Source organism: Diachasmimorpha longicaudata, chromosome 16, assembly GCF_034640455.1.
Source record: "Diachasmimorpha longicaudata isolate KC_UGA_2023 chromosome 16, iyDiaLong2, whole genome shotgun sequence".
Lineage (NCBI taxonomy): Eukaryota > Metazoa > Arthropoda > Insecta > Hymenoptera > Braconidae > Diachasmimorpha > Diachasmimorpha longicaudata.
In genome coordinates this window covers 3,710,095-3,733,680 of record NC_087240.1, presented here as the reverse complement: position 1 = coordinate 3,733,680, position 23,586 = coordinate 3,710,095, and the positions used below count along the sequence as shown (strand labels likewise).

Below are 23,586 nucleotides of genomic sequence, written 5' to 3'. Positions count from 1 at the left end.
TATACAAAATATCAACAAATGGTGCAATTCTATTGGCTGAAATTTGGGTGGGAAAAATAATCAGATTAATTTTTGAAAAATACGAAACCCAAACCATCGGTAGGTTCTTAGTCGTTTTCTTCCGGAAAATATCGTAGGCAAAATTAAAATGGTAATTATTAATTATCCACGGGGGTACGACAAAATCAATACATAAACAATGATGTAGAGTCATGTACAACCCCCCACCGGCTAGATACAATGGGGTAAAAAATGAGGCACAAACAAAAATAGTGTCTAAAATATTTGCAGTGAGGAATAAAATGAACCACTCAATTGTTGAATAATATTAATCTTCATTATACAACTACGATCTATATAATATACAAAACTAGAATTTTTCATGTATAATTTTTGGTTAAATGTACATACGAATAATAAGTAGAAGCATTAAAATCGATGAATGAGTAACGGATGATAAGTGAAAAGAGAATAAATTTCCTTCACATTAGCCAATAATTTACAGTTTACATGGATAAAATATTGCTCCCCCGCTGCAGGTAAGCACCTTGTGATATAAAGAATCCACCAGAACCTGCAGCAGTGAGTCTCAAATAAAGGCTTAAAATGAAATCGAGACCTGCTATTATGCCGACCTGAAATCGTTAAATTAAAATAGTAAAAAAAATTCTCGTTAAAGTATTAAAATAAAATTCTTTAGACATGTATCATAACTTCATGATCATCATGATATACCACACGACAAGCTCCAACCGATTTTACTGACAAATCAATCGCTCGACAGAGAACAGTAATTGCAGGCACTAGGGTACCTCCTATCAACGTATTAGGCACTTTACATAAATAATCAGTGGACACGAATATTGATAATCCACCTGAGGACATACCCAACATCTTTATGTACAAAAAATTTTAAAAGTGATGGGCAAAACTAAATAATCTTCTAATTACATGGAAACTAAAATAATAAATACCTCATTCAATATTTAGCATCACTAAAAATACTAAATATTAATTTATTCCTTTATTTATTCATTATTTGTCTTTCTTATTTATCTATTTATTTAAAATTTGGAAAAATATTAAATACTTCAATATTTAGTATTTATCTCTGCTCTGAATCATAAATACTTTTGCACTGCAACATTTAGTGAACACTGTTTGCCCATCATTCTTCTAAAAAAAGCCCTTTTCCGACTGGAGGGGTTCTACACCCACCCCCCAGTCAACTTGTGGAACATCTCCTCGTTGAGTGTCTGATTGGCCTCCTTGGACCTCATCGACAGGAATATGTACCCTCCAATGAACTCGTGAACGACTTTGCAGTCAGCCGATTGTGTCTCGAAGATAATATTCTCCTCCTCGAACTGTACCATCATGTGCTTGACCTCCCAGTTGACGTTCCACGCCTTCATGGTGTTGTATCTCCAGGTCTTGAGATGATCCCCACTGTGAAGATCCATCCTCATCAATCTGTTGTTGGCAATACCCAGGAGTTCGTCCTTGGTTTTCGGTGAGAATCTGACGATGAAGAGGGAGATGCCATACTCAGGAAGAGATTGCCAGGCTTTTATGTAGTTTAGTTTAGCCTCGACGAGGGGAAGATCTTTGACGTTGGCGTGAGCTTCCAAAATTCTCTGGACGATTTTCCCCTTCAGTTTCTTGGCGAATCTGGGTGCCACGTAGTCCTCGGGGATTATGTCGAGGGAGTTGGGACTTATTGCTGGGGCTGGGGCTGGTCTCTGCAGCTGGAGGAAAGCTGTTATGTTGCTCACCTCGCTCTCGTAGGAGGAATCAGCTAGGGAACGACCTTTGGCAGCTAGGCGACAGGCTGCCATCCATTTGGCGTATTGTTGCTCCTGAAAATTATTAATTTTATGTGCATTTGAATTGAATTGATTAATTGACGGAGTCGAGAAAATTGGGAACGTCCAGAAGAGTTAAAAAATCATTTTTCAGTGACTTAAACAAAATTCTAAATAAAATATTCCTTTCATCGACAGCTGCGATGGAAACTCTCGATAAACGACATTCCATCACCACTTAAATCCATCATAAATAATTCATAAATAAATAAATGACAAGAACTCACAGTTTCGCATCTGATCCACATCTCCGTCATGCCATCAGCACTGGGCACCTCCAGTCTAATCCCATAACGGCCCTGGGCGAGATTGACATCAGGTGTGACTTCACACCCACGTAAATTAATGACATGTGCAGGTGGTTCTGAGCTGTTACTCTCCTCCCTGCTCTTGTACAATCTCAGCTGTAAATCACGACAGGTGAACCAGTATCTCTTGTAGGCTTTGAGGGTGAATCGTTTGGGCTTGAAGAAGCGCAGGTAGTCGCACAGCTCAGGCACCTCCATGATATTGCAGGAGCCGTTGCTGATGCTGCTCCCCTCTAATGTCACCTGGAGATCCGTAAGGGCAGCATCAATATCGTCCTCCACTGGTGATGACGTTCCATTCGTCTCGTAACTAGGCTGGGGAACACTCGCCTGGAGATTCACCTGGACCTGCATTCAACGAATTAAATCATGACTTCATATGAGACAAGTTGACGCATTTCTGAGTTGAGTTTATGGGCAATTTCTTGGATTAATAAAGGACTGGACAATAGTGAAAAATGATTTTGTCTTGTTTCATCACTTTGCCACTGAAATATTTCAAGGGCTTTTTCATATCCGGTGATTATTGCTCAGCGGTTTTTTCTTTCTTTGTTTGAAACGTATCGAGACAGTATTATCGATCGCAACTGGACGTAGGTGTGTTACAAACGAAAACATACTGGGGTCATCGACGTGGGTCGTCGCGAGTGGGACGTGGGAGAGGTGAAGGAGGATTTCACCATGCCAATTTTGGTATCTGCGTCGGATGATTATTCCCACTTTTTATTAAACATTTCCGTTTTCTTATTTATCGATACTTTTTGTCGGAGGTTTCCCTCCAGACCTGGTTGAAACGCCTACGGTCGTTCCCGAAAGCAAATTCTTTTTTTGAATTACATAAGGCAGCAGAGGATAGGGTAATCTGGAGTGATTGTGAACTACTTAAATTTTTTAATATATTTTTTTATGTTTCCTTTGCACTCAGATTTTTATGTTTTTTTCAGAATTTTCCCACACATAAACAACAAAGTTTGAACTCTGATCCTGTATTTTTAAAAAAATCTGGAAGGAAGTGATTTTGAAAACCTCAAACGCCCAAAATTCCTGAGCAAAAAAATTTCTTTCATTCGTTCAGATTCTCCAGATTTACATATCTCTCCGGAGTTCTCCATTTCCACATGAGGCTCTCCCATATCATCAGCATATTCCACCCATCCACGAGAACGTACTCCTCCCCCTGAGTAATATGGATCGAAACTAACGTTTCAGAGGGAGGGTATAATCTCGTGATAGTGGGTGTCTGTGAGAAATGGATCGATGAATAAACCAGAGAGGAAAGTGAGGACTTTCCCCACCAGACAATGAACCCAAAAAAAATACCTGTAGTGCAGCAAACATGAGCATCTCCTCCTCGGTGCAATCAATTTCCTCAGCAAGGAGTTGCCACTTGGCCTGCTCGTAGATCATGTTTATTCTGACTGCATCGGTTTTTGGATTGAGATCGTAGAACGAGTAGAATTTGAACTTGAGACGAAGTGTATCGAATTCCCGGATGCCCTGTTCCATTATTGATAGGGATGAGTCTAGCCAGGCGACATTCATCCTGGCACGTTCGATTAAGCTCTTTGGGCGGATTAATTTCGAGCGAATGTCGGGTGATACAGAGGCGGGACTTTGAGCGAGGGACTCGGATAATCCACCGTTCAATGCCTCCAGTGACATTGTACTGTTGTTAGCGTTGAATGAGCCGGTGCTGCCGAACCCTGAAGAGTTGTTGTTGCGTTTCCATGTGGCTGTGTGCTGCAAAAATAATTGATTCTTTAACTAAAAAAATTGAATGTGAATGAAACTCTCCATTAATTCTCAACTTTAAAAATCAATATCAAATAAATACTCATTAAATTCCAGGAAAAAAAATTTCTTCTCAAGAAAAAAAATATAGAAAGAAAAATTAATTACTGTGACGGGTGAGCTGATGGGAGTGCTGTGATTTCTGTTATTTGGCGTCACTGGTGCACAGAGGAAAGGGCTGCTCTGCTCAAGACTGCTGTTGGAGCCCTTCGGGCTCTGCGTGACCGGTATGAAGGTATTGGTGTCCGCGGGAACATTCCACTGGCCATTTCTCTGGTTCTCGATCTTCTTTTTAGCCGACAAATCCTTCAAGTTGCACTTGAGGTGATGTGGCTCCAGTGGTTTGCAGAACGACAACTCCTCCGGGTGCCTAATTCCTGTAATTCAACGAATTTCCAGTAAAAAAAAATTCATTAACGACTACTGTCTTCACCTTCGTCATCACAATGACTCGATCATTATCTCGAGTTAACCCAGTTCCCTTATTACCAACGTCAGGCACGATTCACGGCCTTCGCGTGACACTCTTCCATAATTATTCACCTCATTTATTGTAATTATGGTACTAGACTTGGTGTTGTGGAATTTCATATTCTTCGACTCACTGATTTTTAATTCATTTAAATTAAGATTATTCAAATTGAATTGAATGAACTTAAGTAGAATTATTTTAGTGGTAAATAGATAGATAAATTTTCCGGAGATGGCACGTACCAAGTTCCTTGCACAGATTTATTACAGCGTTGAAAGTCTTCACTGAAAAATCAACACGACAATCGATGCATCTCATATCCGGCAGCTGTACACGTAGAGTTTTATGCATTGGCGTGAAATGTAATAAAGCGTCAGCAGCAACTCCGTATTGGTCCAGGGTGCTGCGGGTTCTGGTTAACCAGTAATTTCTCTCGGACCACCAGAGCGCATGGTCCGACCAGTCCATCGCAATATCTGCAACAGTATCCAAAGACTTCAAATAAGCAACAAAATATATAATTAAATTTCTTACGTGAAAGTTTAAAAAAATGAAAAATCTTCAAAAAATGAAGTGGACATCGCAATATTTTTTTTTCCTTTAACAAATTAAACGAAAAAAAATTCCCAATTGAAAAAAATGGATTTGATGTTTCATATGACAATTGACTTTTCTCTCGTCGTATTTCCAGCTTCAAAAACCTTCCCCATCATCCCCCTGTTCACTAATAGCCATATTATTCCATCAATCTCCCAACTATCTGTTCCCCTTTACCACATGCCTCCGTGGACTCGGTATCCGGGACATGTGGGTACCTCCCCCGCTTCGAAAATTCACCCCCGCAGTCAACATCTGCTTCCCGTGATGATTTAGAACCGAGTAAAGCATCTGAATATAAATTTTTATCTCTCGCGATGAGATGCTGCACGCAACCCTTCATTTCAAAATCTGTTTCAGTATTTTTTTTCCCTCTGGGACTGGTAATTGTCTGGGCGGCCCGAGGGGGTAGCTGGCCTCTCGTCGAAGTGCCACTCCGGACAACCTCCCCTGCCCCTTAACCCCCCAAACCCCTACCCCTCCCCAGACACCCTTTTGACAAGAAGAAGACGTGAAGGGTGTCGGATAACTTCAAGAGCTTCAGCCCATTCTCGTCTTGCAAAGAGGGAGAAATAATAGTGAAAATGTGCGCACGGAACGGACTAGTCAATTTTCCGGAGAAAGTCTTGTCCATCTGGCGGCCATTTTCTTTCACGGTCAATTGAGTTATTTAGGGTGGCATGACCTTGCTCAATTGTAGTCCTGACATATGGTAGAGACGTTCTAGAATTTTTCGGTCCATAATATTTTGGAAAATGTGGAGACAAAGTTGGTAAAGTGAGCGATTGCAATAAATTTTTTGCGATAAAAAAAAAATTTCCCCAATTTTTTTTTACCCCATCAACTTGATCTCTGGGGCCTTGACTCCCTCAGTTTAATCAATCCCCTGTCCTGGTCTTCGTTTATCATCGATGGTACCTCTAGCACTCGGCGCGTGCTCCAGTGGTTCTGAAGAACGGAAACTGTGGGGAACACGTGTACCCCCCCGAGGATGGTCTGGATCGGATTTCCGTTGTTAACCACTTCTTGTTCCCGAGATGTTTGAAATTGTAATGAAAAGGTTGTTTGTAGAGTCGAGAGCTGGCATTGTGGGTGGAAAAGTCCAGGTTTTGCGGAATTTAGCTGGTCTGGTGGACAGCTGTCCACTATAAATAGTCCACCGAGACCAGAAATTTTCACAGAAATTGGGGGTAAATAGAGAGGGATATTTTCAACAATCCCCTGGTCCACCATTCCCCGAATGGCAATTTATATTGTTTGATTCCTGAATTCTTGCGGGCAATTTAACCGGGTATTACTTGGAAGCTGTTCGTCAAGTGGTACATGAGCCAGTGGTTGTTTTGCTCGTCTCGCCAACCACATGGCTCATCTGGCTGAATGTGTCCTGGCCAATGGCCGCGTTATTTTGAACAATTTCTATTTATACTCGGATGCTTATCCTGTTTATGATTTAACGGTCCGGAGACTTCAGGAAATACCCGCGTCACGAAAGAATATCACCATTTCCTGGTTCAACTCGTTTACCTATTTACATCGCGCATACAGAGCAGAAAAACAGCAGTTAAAATTGGAGAACAATTTCCGTAATTTACAATCACCAATTGATGAGAAATTTTCCTGTTTCCGACAGGAAATAAAATAAAAAATTGTTACGTTATTTTTTCTGAGGAGGAAAATTTTCCAGAGAAATTCTGAATTATTGGACCTTCGTAATTACAAATTATTAATAATTTTTGGTCATATAATAATATAAATGTACCTCACTCATTAAAAATTATAACCCAAAATGAAGACGTGATATAAGCGAATATTGAGGTCTCCGGTACATCGCCAACAGTTGATTTTCGACGGATGTGGGTCGTGACGTACGGGCGTGACGACAATTATTAATTGAAAAAAACTTCTATTCGAGAATAATGGAAAATAATACATCGCCATTTGAAATTCATTTATTCCCGTATCCGGTTTTGAGAAACACATTTGGTTCCCTGAATCGATTCTTGTGAGTGCACATTGCCCAGTGGGCTGGGGTAAAGAAACCCATAAGTGCTGAGAGAACCACAAGAAATCCCGGAGACTATTAAAATGGCCGGAGAGTGAAGACATAAAAATTGTGGAATATTTTCCATTCTTTATTATTGGAAAATAAAATTAAGGGAGTTGCTGACTCGGTGAATTGACTCTTTATGGGCCCTAAAAAGACAAAAAGGTGTACAAGAAGGTCATCAAAGCCACGAAAGAATATTCAACAAAAAAATTTCTTTTTTATTCTCAAGTGTTAAGGGCCGGAAATTTATTAAAAACTAAATTTATTCTCCTACCCCCATCATCATACCCACCCCTATCATTCTCTTAAAACAAAAATAAAGTCGGAAAAAAATATAAATCAAGATAAAAGACTGCAGGGCACTTCATAATAACCCCTTTATTTTCCCTTAATTCTCGTTGTACCCCTCACAAATCCTGAGTACATGGAGTGGTTGTGTATGGACTCACTGATTATACACACAAGGGGGCACGTGGCACAGTAGTTTTGTCAACAAGAGAATGAAATTCAGTCGGGGGAATTGTTAAAGTTTCTTCAAAGAAAAGGAAAAAATACTTGTGGTGAATTTCGCATGAATTCCTCGTTGAATTTTCAACGGTTGCATTGTTGGGGCACCCCTCGGGTCGCGGTACAAAGAGGGTGCAAAAGAAAAATATAAATCCCCAGGGGCCTCAACAAACGGATATTGAAATATTAGTCTTCCCTCTGACGTTGCCAACGCCTTTTCTCAATTAACAGGATCTCCCTGAAATTTTTTTACGACATCACATGTTGGAAATTCACCGAATAAATTGCGGAATGCATCGGTCTCGATTTTATCCTCATGCATTTCTTCTGGTAAATCTTCCGAGTGGGGGAGGGAAATATTTGCGCCAATGATGGGCCCTTAATTCACGAATCTAAAATAAGAAGTGAGTCAGAGCCACCCTGGAATGCCTCTAACTGAACTGCTTAATACATTTGTGACACCCGTGGCGTCCGACAAACAGAATAAACTGCTGTCTTTAAAATTGAATGAATAAAATCCAGTGAGTTGTCAAGTCGTACGACGGGGAATAAATTCAACAGTTCAAAAATAATTATTTATCGTCAATCATTTTTTGGATGAATTATATCTCCAGTAAAACGAGGAATTGACTCACCTCTGTGTCAGAATAAAATTGTTTCTTCATTTTTTAAAGAAAGTAATTTAGAAATTCTACACAGAAAAAAATTTTGGGTTTAAATTGGACCTCCAGGGGGTGAAAGGAGGGATGAAGGATAATTTTATCGCAAAAATTAGCCTCCCAAGTCGATTTTTTTAAACCAAACTTGGCATAAACTGTTTGATTGTCTTTTCATTCCCTGTTTCACACTCTAGAGATTTAACTTTTATGCAAAATTTATTTTAGTGTTTAATTTATTTCCCCTCGATCCAGTCCATCGGATGAATAAATCTCGTTGGAATGAAGTCCACGAGCTATTTTAATCGTTCATTTATTAATAAACTGCAACAAAGGCGGATGTTGCAATGTCAATTTATCGAGGAAAACGCGACGAGTGTATAAACTTCTGTTTTATCGCCTGACCTTATTCGGTTGTCGGCGATTTTTTTCTTCATTTCTAGAGCTGATATTTCCTAGTTCGTCGACAGAGTGACGATGGCCGCAGTCATTTATCGCGAAACCAGATTTCGTCTTCATAAATCAAAAATTCCTCAATTATTTCAATTACTACACGAACCCCTGGGACCATCAACTCATTATCGACCCCTTAACCCTTTAAATTCCCCCAAAGTCACTGCCCCCTAATTTCTCGTTTCCAACTACTTCGAAAAATGGCGCCGCTCAGCTGGCGTTCACCTCGCATTTTTAAAAATTAATTAAAATTATTTATCCACTTCAAATGACTTTGAGCTCTTCATATTGACCTCTCAGGAACTGAACCAACTTTTTAACCCATCGTTCGAGCATTTTCGTTCCCTTCGGCCTGAGAATTTCCCCTCAAAACTTTTTCCCGCCTTTCATTTACTTTTTCTCCCCCCAAAGCCCCACAATTTTTTTATCAGACTGTCACGTGCTGACGCGATGGCGCTACCTGTACGCATTGACTCCTATTTATTTCCATCCGTTCGACTGAATGATTATGTATGCTGAATTATAATCATCGAGTCAAGGCCGTAACTGTTTCCGTTTGATGAAACGTCACGCATCGCTCTCATCGATTCGTCCATTACATGCGAACGGGGTGGGGTGGAGGAGGGGAGTAAGAGGCAATTCCCAAGAAAAATCACGCAAATTCTTGTGAGTCGAAAATTAGTATACGATAAGGTGCAAATTGACATGTCCAGAAGTGTTGACTCTGGTGGAAAGTAAAAGCCAGTGTTATGTAGGTGCAACGAAAAGGCGAAGGCCGCCAACTGGGGACTTTCAACTGGGGCCTTCATTTTTACACGCTATTCCAGAGACACTAAATGTGTCTTTACTCCATGAGTTAACGTCTTTTTTTTTCATTCTAACATGTGGGTCAAATCAATATTGTCCCATCCAGTTCTTGATGATTTTCTTTTTTTTTTTGTGAACACTTGAGTCAATTGGATATCATATGCCCGTTGGAGAATTGAAATTGAATGCTGCAATGTTATTAATTCATTGGAGGGGAGGTAATGGAATCGAGGGAAATAATTTGATCGTAATTTTTCAAAGTTAAATGAACTTTTTTTATCGGTTGAAATCCGATAGGAAATTCTGGTGCGTTCGATGCGGGCAGATGATGAAGGCTCTTCACCCACGTCAACATTAATCATGGGAAAAGAATGACTTAATTGAAGTCAAAGGGGCCTTAATTACACAGATTTATAATCCCTTAGGCATTTTTTTATCATTGATAATCCACCTCCTCTGAATATTTAAGCCGCTCGCCCACAGCTCCTCACCCCGGCATTTAGCCTCCAGGAAATCCTTTCCATTCACATTAATCCGTTGGATGAGATTGTTGGGCACACGTTGGGCTGCTCTCACAATAATCGTCAAGGATTTAAATCGCCATTCAAAGGGGTTGGTTCAGCTAACGATCACTAACGATCGATCATTGAGAGTCGAGGGGGTTTTTGGAAATGTCAAATGTGGGCGATGAAAAGGGCTCTCTATTCCCTGACTTCGATCACTGATATTTTCCCGGATTTTCGGGATTTCCAGACTTTGTCAGCAGACAAATAAAAGTTGTTATTCACGATTTGTCAAAGTTAAGAGAGAAGATTAATCATCAGAAGTTCTATGGAATATTTTGACGTATTCGAAAGGGAAAAATTCGGGATTTTCTCATCCCCCCTGACACGAATCTCGTCACTCATTTCGTTATCAGTAAAAATTTATAATTAGGGTCAAGCATATCCAATCAGGAGCACGTGCAGCCTCGTGCATATTCTGAATTTTTAAACATTCAATAAAAAAATAGAAAAATTCTTTAAAAGTTAGGGATAAGTTACAATTTTTTACTGAACGTTCCCCACTTTTCCTGGAACGTTCTGGACTTTCCCTGAATTTTCACCGAAAAAGGGTGTATGTTCCGTCATTTTTACCGGACATTGTCGACCGACAAATTACGAAATATGTGCGTAATGTTTAAGAATTTTTCTCTCCTCGTAAAGGCGTTCCAATAATACTCAAGATCCATATTTGCGCTGGGGTCTAGAGTTCTCTGGCATTATGCGTCCCCGGCCTGGTTTTTCGGCCTCCCTCTCATTTTTATGTCCAGAAAATCCATCTATTTATAATCGAAACAGCGACCCAGTTCTGTTAAGGGGGAGACCGAGCTCGGAAAATATTGTTCTCCTTTGATTTCCTCTCGTCACGTCATGAAGTTCCACTCCCTTTTCCGCATTTTGACGTCTGATTCACTACATGAAGCCGGAAGGGAGACGTCAAAGTGAGAAAAACTTGGAAAAACTGACAAAGGAATCATAAATTAATAAATTAAAAATATCAAAAATGTCCTGAAGGCACGTTATGGTCCCGCATTTCTACCATTTCATTTATGCCATTTTTAATTTTTTATACAATAAAAAATTTTCCAATTCAATTTCCAATACGATTAGATAATTATTAAATAAACAATAAACCACAATATAATTTTTTCTATACAGATGCCCCCTAATTTTTCATAAATATTTATCCCCATTTTGAAACACTCCCTCATCCGTCTGTGATAGAGACATTAAATCCCCTGAGCCACCAAAAATTAAGTCACGGGTTCGTCGCAGGCCCACCCCCTGCCCCTGATGATCAGGGGTAAAAGCCAATGAAAGGAAAATCACTACAAATTTATCGGTGAAGGTGGGAAGGACATCTTGCGAGCTATAAACCACCGGACCTACCCTAAAATCCGTACGAATAATGGGGTCACGTTGTGATACGTGAGATTGCACCCCAACAGGGGGTAAATAAGGCATTTTACTTTCCCCCTGAATGCCCTGCCTAGTCTCACCATGACGCAGTCCATCGTATTTTCTTTTGAAAAGAAGACAACGCCCATAATACCCAACACCCTCGAGTGAAAAAATACCAAACGGAAACAACCTATTTGCCAGCCGTCAACAGGAGACATTTCAGGATTTGTCGTTAATGTTATGGAGTATTTTAGGTCTCCTCTGGGATATCCGTCAACCATTTGGTATTTTGATACCCTCTTGGGCGATCTATTATTGACATTTCTTTTGTTATCCATAACTGGTACGTAAATGATAAATAAAAAGATTTAAAATAGCGAATTCTGCGAGGAAATAATTCCCCTTCATCTCATCATTCGGTCATTTTGAAATTTTATGTTTTTATGTACAATTTATTTACAATTTTATATTTAAAATTTTATCTCATTAGTGTATTTTAATTGATACAATAAACGAAGAAGAAATAATTTCGAAAATCAATTTCACGGTTGATAACGTCTCCTTGGAAGCAATTCTCACCGGTGCCCCAATGACGACTGTACCTCGGGGATCATAATGAGGGGAAGTAAAAAGGAGGAAAAAATAAAGGGGTGCGAGAGAGCAATTAGTCGCTCCACGGGAAATGCACTTGGTAATGAGGCACAACCGAGACATTCAGACTGAACATTTTACCGCTGTTTCCGGAGCCACGAGTTTGCATTTTGCAACTTCCGCGCTTTCGAAAAAATAATAAAAATTTCCCTTCAACGCGAGAGCACGTGGGCTGGGCCCTTTCATCGACAGGTAGATGGATTCCTGCTCCAATGGTGCGTGAAATAGGAGATAAAAATGGTGGAAAAAAATGACGAGGGCGTATTGACGAGAAAAAATGAACAGTTGATTGACCATCGACTTGTCAATGAATTAAGTCTGATGAGCAAAGTTGAATAGTGTAAATTTCCCCTGGTACGGAGAAGTACTGATATATGTTATCGCATTTGGCTTGACAAATGACCGGAGTGGCGCCCGTTCGATTACTTCCTGAATACGAATATCGTCGTGGTCAGAAATAAATGAGAAAAAATCGATAGGGGGAGTTCGAAGTGGGGGGGGGGGGGGGGGCAAACAGCCAATACTTTGTATTTTCTGCAGTCGTAATGATTACGGGGAAATAAAATGTTATTGAAGTCATAATTATTGTTCAACGGAAGTGTTGAATCAGCTGAACATGAAAAAAAGACGATTGTAATGGGGGAAATTGTGATATTATACAATGGGTTGACAAGTATTATTAGCTCGGGATGCGTGGGGTAGACATCGGTGATGATATCGTTGTCAATAGTATTTTACACCGGACGTCGATATTATAAATAATCATTTACCGCTATTACACAGTGTCCATATACCATATAATATTATCTGACTTTTCAACTTTTTTCAATATTAAAATTGAATTCATTAAATTGAATTTAAACACTTTAAACTCTTTACTGTCCCAACAATTATTTAATTGATAAAATAACATTATTTACACGAAGCGAAAAATTCTTTAAAACAGTCAAAATTACGGAATAGTTACAAATTTTTTCTCTTAACATTCCGAACTTTTTTTGGAACGTTTTCCATTTTTTCATGAAAATTCACCCAAAAAGTGCGTAACTGCTCAGTAAAATTTACCGAATATCACTCCCACTCCGTATAAAAATTTATCATTCAAATAAGCTTCTTCCCCCCCCCCCCCTTCAGGGGCAATAGCTAAAATAACAACAAATGAATAATGAATATTATTCATCTGCTTTTGAGGCGCGTTGAGCGTATTTTCTGCATGCGATATGACAGGATGCAGTCGTTTCATTGCACTATATCTCCAGCTGCCCCCTCCCATTATCTCCCATGGAAAATTTACCCATCCGTGTCTGGTGAAGCTCTCCACAAACATCGATTGCCCTCCACCCGGCCTATAAGCAACGGTATTAAGTAGCTCACACCGGTAAACCGTATGCCAGAGTATGGGAATTAGGTATACATTGGATCAAGGAGCCTATCTTGACTCTAATCCATGTCCTCGAGTTACTCCGGAGAGCTCCTTTCTCGATAACATGCGGGCCTGGTTGCTTTGATGCTGTTGGTGGAATGCAACTCGCATGAAAGACCGTCATTCATTCTATTCGAAAGTTACGGCTGGCATTGCACGTGTATGTGTGTTTGTGAAATGGAAATTGTCGGAGTGGGGAATGTCTCATTAATAATTCCAACATTGTGATTATCCACCCACGAGACCTTTTACATTTTATCAATTATTCATGAGGAAAATTCTGGATGTGAAACTCGGTGATATGAGAATTTCCATTCGTTTTCAATGAGTCCAATTTTCCAGTGATAATTTTGTCCTTTAAAATTAATCAACTATTGGCGTAAATATTTTGTTAATAATCGAATGCAAAAGTTCCTTTACTGATTGAGATACAAAATTTTATGACAAAAATTTTCTTTTTCTTTATTTTTTATGATAATTATCAACAATTGGTCGATTGTCAGAGATGATTTATCTCGCAACAGAAATATTCTTCAGAAAGAAAATTTATTCTCCCCCATGAAACATATTCCCGAGGGGGATTTTCGTCGGTCAGATGACTAAGATCGTTAATTGAATTAGCAGATTCCCCCCTCATTGTCCACGAAGTCCATCACTAATAAATTGATGGGGCCCCAGTGAGTGTCAATAGGATTCCAATAAATTTCATCATCCACCCAACCGCACTAACAAAAAAAAAACATTCCCATTGTTACTATTCAACAAATAATCTTGGCGAACGATTTAATAACAATTCTCAATATTTTCAGGGACCGAGAATTTTTTTCAAGGTCCTGTAATTAATCTATAATTAATCTGAGTAGTTGGTTATACAATAACAAGATTTTCTCGCATAATTTTGATGTAACAATAATAATTTTTTTCCTCATCGAATATATCACCAAATACATAAACATTAATCCCTCATGTACTCGGCGTTATGTTATGCATGTACCTCTGATCATACCATTGACTATAAATAAAGTCAGTTCACGTCTACAGACCAGTGTAGCATAACTTGTAGTTCCATTACGTGTTCCTGCAGCCCACAGTAAAATTCTTATTCACTCATTCATCGGCAAAAAATACCATCGAGTTGAACAAAAAATTATTCGAATAATTTTTCTTTAAAACAACGAACTAACCAACCGATCATTGCATCTCATTAACTTGTCTATTCTCGAGTGCAACGTCAGTTCGAGTAAAACGTTATCGTCTGGTTGCCTATTGCTCCTAACAGGCATCTCCCGGTTGGTAACATGAGTTGAGTCGAGCTGAACAGCATGAGGAAATGGGCATGAGAGAGAGCAGGTAGTAGCTTAAATGCCTTGGGCACAGAACAAGATAAGAGATTATTGTGTGGGGTAGACAGGGCGGTGGGAGGGAGATAATTGCGACGAATAATATTAGCGTAAGATGATAAACTGGCGAATGCGTCGGGATTGATTAAGATGCGGGAGGTTAAGTGGATCAGTTTTAGTTGTTTCCAAACTAGGATTGGAATTTTGGAGTGAAATTTTTTAGTGTTGAATATGAAATTCCAGGGAAAAGTGTAGATAAGGAGTCGTAAATGTCAATGGAAGGCTAATGAATGGATGAGTCTAATACATCAACATGAGAATTCTAAAGTTAAATATTCGGGGCTCGTTTATGGAAACCTGTATAATGATAATAATGATTTAATTCGATGGATAGCTCTGGGGTTTTTATAGGCCAATATATCAATTTGAATGTCTCAACGGGATCTTAAAAATGCCTGACATCTTCTTACATTCCATCAACTTGATCAAGTGTTATGAGTGATTAAGTGTCAAATTTCATGGTTCACATTTAAAAAATTTGATATTTTATCTTCAGGATACCCTAACTCATCCTCCTCATCTCCATTTTTTCTCCTTTCTCATACACCAAACGGAATAATAAATTCAATTAATTACGAATTAATCTCCAATTTATTTAAACTCCTGGAAACTGAACGCAAAAAAACCCCCAGATGATGCGTTTGCATTTAAATTCCGCGATAAGCCGGTGAGACTTATCGCAAAACGCGCACTCCTCATTTTTTCCTGTGTTAGTTTCTCGCAAAACCCTCGAGAATCTCGAGTTTCTCAGTGAAAAAAAAAAACGTCGAGGCCCCCATGAGTGCACACCCGGCGACGCGTGTCCTAAAGTCAGACGAGAGTCACACAATGTCTCATTGTCCCCTCGACTTCCTATCCCAGTTGAAAAGAGTATTCTCCAGTATCCCCAGTGTTGACTACCCAACAGACAGTACAGATTTCAGTGAAATAAGAAGAAACAGAAAAATAAAATGAAATACAACTGTCGGGGCAGCCGACTTAGGAACCATAGCCGCGTCTCACCGACCTCTTTCGCGTTTAAACTTAGCGGAGGTGACGTCATTCTGGCTACATTGGACCGCTATTTGCGACCTCGCGGGCCAGGCCATTGGTTTGTGAAAACACTCGAATGACTTGAAAAAATTTATTCAGTTGATTAAACACGACTGAATTACCAAAAATACACGGGCATCCGATGAGGACTGTTATTCTTTAAAAAACTATATGTTGGGCGAGTGTCGGCCGAATGTCGGCTAACGTCGGCCGAATGTCGGGCCAATACTGGCAGCCAGCCTAGAGTGGGCACTTCGTTAATATCGATGTTGTAAACAATTGCAATGTCAGAACTGATAACAATCATCAATAAACGTAAACAAAAGGCGAAAAAACGGGTGAAAAATAATGAAAAAAATACGATCGCAGATGCCCTCACCAGAGCAAAATGCAATAGCATTAGTCATAACGAATCAGCCGTCTATCAGTAATAACCATCGATATCGCGCTCCAATTACGTGACCATACGGCTACTCATGATCCCGTCGCCTTTGCCCCTCGCAAACGTTGGATTGGCCTCAAAGTACTCAACCGTCGACGTTAAAAACACTCGACATAATTTTTATTTCACCCGACTGACTGTCTCATATCGAAGGATTTGTGAAAACGTAGGTGAAAGCTCGCCTTATACGTCAGAGCCGTGTGTTTATGTCAAAGAGAGTCATAAACAGCGTCCTCCGGTGAGACGAGCCTCCTGGGAACGGGTGTCCCCATCAGCCCACGCCTCCACGACATTTTGCTAAAGTGCTTTTAAATGTTCCAGCAGATTCTTTCGCACTCCACAATTAAATGGAATAAAATTTTCTGTCAACTTGACTCAATCGGACAGACTCACTGGAGATTTACAGGCCCATCAGCGATAATTGCAGTTGCAAGAGATAATCAACGATTGCATGACAAATGTACGAGTCGAGATCGACAAATCGATTGTATTCTCTTCATCATTCCTTCATTCGTGTTAATGAGTGAGAAAAAAAAATGATATTACTGATTTCAGCCCCTGAAAATCGACAAACCAACTTTTTTATAAATTTACTGATGCATTAAGTGATAATTGCAGTTGCAGAAATGAACAATGTTTGAGTGACAAATACACAACTGTGAATTTGTGATAATGATTCGCTGAGTCAAATGCCTACACGCATCACTGCTACCACGGGATATTCACGTTTAATCAGCCACGACGTTAATGAGACCAGCCAATGGCGTGGGACTGAGAATTCTCGGATTTATCTGGTGCACCTGTTCCCTATCAGTTCCCTCCATCGATTGAATAATCTCCGTCAGCGTTAAAAAAAAAATCGGAGTGAATGGGTGACAATTTTATCCAACCGTCGGAGCGTGAAAAATGTGAAATAGGATTTTTCCCAGTCTGATGAATGGAGCGATACGCCTTATCATTATCGCTCCCTATCTCCGATCAATAGCACCTCTGATATGTAATCACAGGTCCACCAAATGCGTTTAATCTCGGAATAAAAACGAAGAAAAAAATACAATCTCCATTGAGAGGAATTATCCGTCACGATTTACGAGTGCAACACCACAACGACGTCTCCATCGTTTACAATAAAATATGACGCCATGTTAACATGACGTCATATTTTATAAAGGGGAGCGCACAGACATCAGCGAGAAAATAAATATTATCTCTATTTCGTAATAAAAAAAAAGAAAAATTACGTTGGCCGAAACCTTGAGTGCGACTCGATTACGCGGTTGAAACAGCGTCAAGGACGCGCCGTATAAGGCCCCACATGCGAAGGAGATCGACAGTTTTAAATTTGTGAATTTTAAAATTATTCCACGATAAATACATAATAAAAACACATTCCTAAATATTATTTATATATTTAATTTTGGTAAGCTGAGAAAAAAAAATTGGAATCGATGAAACTTCAAACCATTTCACCAGACAAACAATAATTGTCTGGCGTGCTAAACCCGTAACTCCGTTCTGAAACAACAATTGTTCGAGCGCTTGTTTATTTGAAATGTCTGGGGTGCCATTGAAAAAGCTTGTTTATGAGTTCCTTGCACTAGTGAGTAACAATGGTATGTGTCTAATTGTTCTCCGCACGATTGACCATTGGAAATAACGGGGAGGTTCGTTAACCCAGTTGTGATGAGGCTCAGTGTCTTAAATTCTCATCTGACGCTTTAAATTACTGACATTTTGTCGGAGTGATCATGGGATTGGGGTTATACACGCCTACACACTCGTCAGTTTATCTGAATGTATGACTGGCGCATTCAAACGAGGGTTAAATATTTTGTGGGATGAGTGCAATGAATTCAGCCTTCAACTTGTTTAGATGAGGGAGAGACTAAAATCCCTATGTACGCGTTTCAACGAATATGAACTAGTTTCCCATGCGCCTGGCTCCACACGCAAAACAATTTTGGGTGTAAATTAGACCTCCAAAGGGCCAAACGAGGGACAGAGATTAGTTTATCCCAAAAATTAGCCCCCCCAAGACGGATTTTTCCACCAAAACTTCACCCAAAAGGGGTTGATCATCATTTCGTCCGACGTTTCGCCCTCTAGAGCTTCAATTTTCATTCAAAAATTTTTTTTCGTGCAGTTAATTTCATTAAAAAATGTTTCTAAAATTATTTTTCAACATTAACATTTATTTAAACATTTAGAAGCCCTGCGCGAACGTCAAAATTAATGCTCACGACTGTTTTCCAACTGAATAATTCCAGAAAACGTAAAAAATCACCAGACGCCACGAAAATCCCTAGAAAAAAGACGAGAATCCCCAGATTTTTTTCGCAGAGATGAAAATTTCCTCATTCTTGGAATGGATAATTATAAAATCTATGAAACACACCCCATGAATCAACTCAGCGCTGACTCAGACCCCAAAGATTGTCGATTTGTTTTAATTTGACGCACATCCCAGACCGTCATGCTTTCGCCACATCCTTCCTAGGCGCTATCGCGCATGAAGCGATGAAATCATATTCATAAAACAACGAAGAAACATAAACTCTTGGTCGGTTGTAACCCGAGAGGAGTGACTCAGGGAAGTGTCGCGAGGGACAAAAAAAAATTCGTGCGAAAATGCATCGATTCAACGTGGTATTTCCAACAAATAAGAGAAAAGGGTCGCTGATGGTACCGTAAGCACGGCCTTGCCAATGAAGGCTAGCGAACCCCGTAGCCTCGATAACGGCGATAAATTATCGCATCTACAAAAGCGCAAAATTTCCAAAAGCACTTTTTTATTAAAAACATATCGATCACCTGAAGGCGGAGAGATGCGTCAAATTTCACGCACTCCTGACGAAAAAAAAATTCCAAATGAAAGTTGACGTTTACGACCGTAACCGGAGGCAAAAAAATTAATTAATTAATGCGAACTCCCTATTATTCAACTTCTATGAATATAAAAAGCGAGTGACTACTACAGTCGTTCGTTGCAACGCACCATCGAAATGACGAGTGAGTTAATTCCCAGAAGGAAAATGATGATCATCGCGGGGCATCAGGAGAAATCCGATTAATTAGAATTCAAATCCCCAATAGTTTTGAATTTCTTCCCTGAAATAAGATCCTCAATCCTCGGTGGATTGTCTCACCAGTGAGAGAAGTATTTCGCGGAAGAACCGTAACAAGAATGCCGTCTTGTCATCGACATTGCTGACGTACGGTACATTCGACCCGAAGATCACTACGCCACACTGCATCTCGATGTCTCGATTTACCCATTCGATTTACTGATTGATTATTTTTTTAATTGGACTTGTCATCCACCCCCATTTGACTAGAACAGTCAACTTAAAATTAATGGAACTGATTCACGAAATAATTGTTGCTGTACTCGACACTATTTTTAAAATAAAAATCTGATAAATTTCCGGTCGATCCTCGGAATTTCAACAACTCCACGAATGCAAGGATTTCCCCTATTTTTTCCCTTTGAGGAAGAATTTTTCCACTTGCAACTCGTTGAAAACTCGTTCCGCATCCACTAGGAAATCCCTCTCCCCCTCGTGGCCTCAGGGTCGCACTCCCTTGAGAGTTTACTAACCATCAAACTGCGGATTTCACTGGATAAACTCGCACAGGACGAAGCGAAACCACTCGGAATAGTTATTTACATGAGTTTTTACGACAAGGGCTCTACCGAGAATAAGGGCCGGGCACCTGTGGCGTTGACCTGCCTCTTACGGGCCTTCAGAAAGGGACCTCACAATGGGGACCACTAAAATATCCCCACCACCGTTACATCCTCAGGTTCAAGGACGACATATTCCCCCGGATCAGCCGACATTCCCTTCGCCGGTTGGCCGCCCAAACCGGTGATATTATCTCGCAGGCGAAAAGGATTTTTCTGCCCCTGAATTAAACCCTTTAAATAAAAATTATTTTTTACTCATTGGAAGCCGAAGGTGACGTAAATTGAGGAATTTTCTTATCTTTTTGACGCTGTCAACTGTCAGAGAGGTGAACCTCTCCACCGGAAATACTGCGTTTTATTTATTTATTTATTCTTGAGTGGTTATCTTAGTATTGAAATTCCTCATAAACAAGATGGGGTGGGGCATTTTTACTCCGAGAATTGTCTGTTTGGACTTTCAATACTTCATGATCATCGTTATGAGAGAAATATGTTTAACACCGGGTGGAGTAAAAATAAATCGACGTCATGGCATGGGTATGATTCTCCGGGCGATGCAGAGTCACTTTGCCGACAAAAATATACATGAACACCACAGGCGTAATGAAATTAACGAAAAGGGAATAGACCGGAGAATCTGGGCTTATTTCGAAAATAACTGGCGCCTCAGGCACTGGGATTTTTGCATTAACCAGACTAAACGCGTGGGACAATAATAATCACGATTGAATATTTCAAAATTAAATGACTTTCGATTCAAATTATCCGCCTTACACAGCGGTGAACCAATGACGAATCACCGTGACAGACTTTCGAGATATCGATACTATCGATGTTCGTGCTTTTTACTGTGGGATCAGTATTTCATAAAGATATCAGATTGGAATTCAATTTTATTTGAATTCCATATAACTCCGTTGTTATGGCATTCCTCAACGGTTTTTATTTAAACTTCGTCGTGTTGTTTAAGTGTTGACGTTAAATAAACGTCCGGGTTAAACAATTCACGATATTTTTAGTCTTCTCAACAAATGCGCGGAATGTTCTCTCTCAAAGACCTGAAAATTTAGTTACAAATCAATAGTGAAGTAGTAAATTTTTTTCTGAATGGGCAATCAACCCCCTCCCTCCCCTTAAGGCCCAAAAAATATCCAACAATAGCGAAGAGGAAAATGCCCCAATAACATTCCTCGTGAAGATTTAAAAATAACCGATTATCGCAACATCCGGAAATAGAAATCCACCCAATCTGTATCCTCCCCCTTCCCACCCACAAACCCACCCCATCAGCTGTCGACTCTCGCAAACCCCCGTGGAACAAAAACCTGACATCACGCGTAGAAACAAAAAGTTCTGCGTCATTAAAAAAAAAAAACAAGTCTGTAAAAATCCAGTTCTTCCAGTCTCCGAATACGAGTGCCGGGGCAGAACGGACCTATTCCCCAAGTGGAGGAGGAGGAGGGGGAGGTGGGAGACCGCAACTTGTTGCATGTCCCCGGGACCCCCTCCGCCCCCGGGTGTTTTCGCGGACTCACTTTACGGCTCTTTGAAAATCATTAATTTGAATTTCAAAATTACCGGGAGTTTCATAATTTAAAAAAAAAACTCACCAAGATCTTCGACGAGTCTTAGCATAACTCCACCAATGTGCAAGTCCCCCTTGACCCTAAGACTCCGCTCAACTTGTAAATCCGTGACGTAGACGCGCAGTACCCAGCTGCCGTCCACCTCGTGACCGTCTGAGAACATTTTGACGATAACTCGTGCACTTTTTCTTTAAAAATTATTAAAATTATGATTTTTTCATTGAAATCGATCGATCGAGTTATCACACTCCCTCTGCACTTAGTCCACGAAAAATACTGTCATATTTTCAAAATATAATGCGATTTTACTTCACAATCATTAGTCCGAACTGAAGTATTTTTAATCGTCGTAATTTATCAATTCCTTTAATTTGAATGAAACACTTGTCGACGTTGCCAGAGCGCACGGAGCGGTGGAGAACGAGTCACCACTTGCGTTATCTTGACTGGCCGCCACACAGCCACGATCTGCTGGCTGGCAGGGAAATTTTTTTTTCAACTATCGAGGAGGCGCTGCAGTCGTGGAGGAGAAAACCGACTGTCTCACTTCACTGCAGGGGCTCTTTATACTGAGAATAGAAACCAATTTTGCTGGGAAACGCCAGTGCGCGATGCGCGCGCAACATCTCGCGTCCTTGTTTTCGAATTTTTTTTTTCACTGGGCTGTTTTTTGATTTTGCTTCGTCGTCTTTCGCGGGCGACGGGGCTCGGGGTCACTTCCTCTTCGGATTTAGTTTATCTTGGGAAGATTTCAGGAGTTTGGAACTAATCGTGAGACAACCATTCCATTATCAAGTAGTTTGAACGAGAATAACATTTCCTTAGGATTATTTTTTGAACTGTTATTCAATTCTAGTCAATGGAAATTCTATTCATTAATTTTATTGTTTAGTCGGTTGATACGGATCAGAATCTAAGTGGAACTCATTTAAATAATTAAATTTTGCTTTGGAATTGCTCATCATCTTCAAACATTCCAATTTTTCTAAAGAATCAAGTCTTCTCCGAAAATAGACTTTCTATTCTTTTTAAGGTCATAAAAACGTTTTCTAGGGTTCAATGTCGCTATTAAAATTCAAAACGCGGAGCCTAAATGATAAAAAAATGGTCTAAAATAAAAAAGTCATTAGAAGATGTTTAGAAATTTAGGATGAGAAAGATTTAATGGTAAAGACACCTCTGATGTTGGAGTTTAAGAGCAAAAAAATATTTTACTAGGTAAACTTGCAAAAATTGAGCAGAGTCAATTTTTTTCTAAAATTGTTTATTATAAATTATAATTGTTTTTGTATTAGATATAATAAAAAACCACTCAGAATACCCACTTCCCATGCCTTCCATACAGAGTACAGAAGGTGAACGATCATCGATGACTGCAGATCAGAAATAAATTCAAATCCACGAGTCGTCCTCACGCTCAGGGAAGAGGGTTATACCTCTTCATCATGGCTGCATCAACTCCACTGTTGAGTAGAGAAAATGTGAAGATATACTACAGAAATGATCCTGTGAAGTATGATCTTAATTATTCCGAGCATCCCCAGGAGCTTTATCAATTTTCCAATAGAATTTCACTCGCAGAAAATAAATAGACGAGACGCCATCTAGAGTCGAAGCTCTCCATCTCATTACAATTGTAGTGGAAATGGATTATAGACTTTGTAATGTAGAGGGATGTATTCCAATATCCGAATTATCGGGAGCAACAATTTATAATTAAACAATATAATTGTGAATATTTTATTTATTTATTCCCTTTGAGAATATTTGAAGTTCTGAGCGATGACTCCAATTGGTAAATTATCTGGGGAGTGCGACCTGAATTCACTCCAATGAATTTATTAGAAAATATTTCCTATCATTTTCGATTATTTATTCATTGAAAAGTGATCGATTTGTTAAAAGAAATATTTTGAAA

The 23,586-nt window shown here is 39.7% G+C and overlaps 2 protein-coding genes and 1 non-coding gene across 5 annotated transcripts; 1 reads left to right on the top strand and 2 right to left on the bottom strand.

Moving 5' to 3' along the window:
• Positions 1-315: 315 nt before the first annotated feature.
• Positions 316-23,171, bottom strand: LOC135169911 (unc-112-related protein-like). Its single transcript, XM_064135329.1, has 6 exons — positions 21,693-23,171; positions 4,679-4,912; positions 4,073-4,341; positions 3,494-3,913; positions 2,093-2,521; positions 316-1,859 (listed from the first exon to the last, which is right to left on the bottom strand). The coding sequence occupies exons 1-6, from the start codon at positions 21,829-21,831 to the stop codon at positions 1,209-1,211; spliced, it is 2,142 nt and encodes a 713-aa protein (XP_063991399.1). The 5' UTR covers positions 21,832-23,171; the 3' UTR covers positions 316-1,208.
• On the top strand, positions 14,461-17,784 carry LOC135169920 (uncharacterized). 3 transcript variants are annotated; one of them, XM_064135339.1, is made up of 3 exons: positions 15,803-16,632; positions 16,719-16,917; positions 17,013-17,783. In XM_064135339.1, the coding sequence occupies exons 1-3, from the start codon at positions 16,429-16,431 to the stop codon at positions 17,033-17,035; spliced, it is 426 nt and encodes a 141-aa protein (XP_063991409.1). In that variant the 5' UTR covers positions 15,803-16,428; the 3' UTR covers positions 17,036-17,783. The 3 variants fall into 3 exon arrangements, 1 of the variants encoding a protein (XP_063991409.1); XR_010300270.1 differs by lacking the exon at positions 15,803-16,632 and adding an exon at positions 14,461-14,870 and having other exon boundaries at positions 16,719-17,784; XR_010300271.1 differs by having other exon boundaries at positions 16,421-16,560; positions 16,719-17,784.
• Positions 22,976-23,191, bottom strand: LOC135170345 (small nucleolar RNA U3). The gene has a single exon (XR_010300359.1). It is a non-coding gene; the product is annotated as a small nucleolar RNA U3 (small nucleolar RNA).
• Between the last annotated feature and the right edge of the window lie 395 nt (positions 23,192-23,586).

Excerpts from the sequence above, each read along its gene's own strand:
- LOC135169920 (XM_064135339.1), top strand. The coding sequence starts at position 16,429 with ATGATCCCGTCGCCTTTGCCCCTCGCAAACGTTGGATTGGCCTCAAAG. Across the intron at positions 16,633-16,718 it reads GTCATAAACAGCGTCCTCCG|ATTCTTTCGCACTCCACAAT; the intron begins GTGAGACGAGCC and ends ATGTTCCAGCAG. Across the intron at positions 16,918-17,012 it reads TCCTTCATTCGTGTTAATGA|TTGCAGAAATGAACAATGTT; the intron begins GTGAGAAAAAAA and ends TGATAATTGCAG.
- LOC135169911 (XM_064135329.1), bottom strand. The coding sequence starts at position 21,831 with ATGTTCTCAGACGGTCACGAGGTGGACGGCAGCTGGGTACTGCGCGTC. Across the intron at positions 2,522-3,493 it reads TCATGTTTGCTGCACTACAG|GTCCAGGTGAATCTCCAGGC; the intron begins GTATTTTTTTTG and ends CGTTGAATGCAG. Across the intron at positions 1,860-2,092 it reads TGTGGATCAGATGCGAAACT|GAGCAACAATACGCCAAATG; the intron begins GTGAGTTCTTGT and ends AATAATTTTCAG.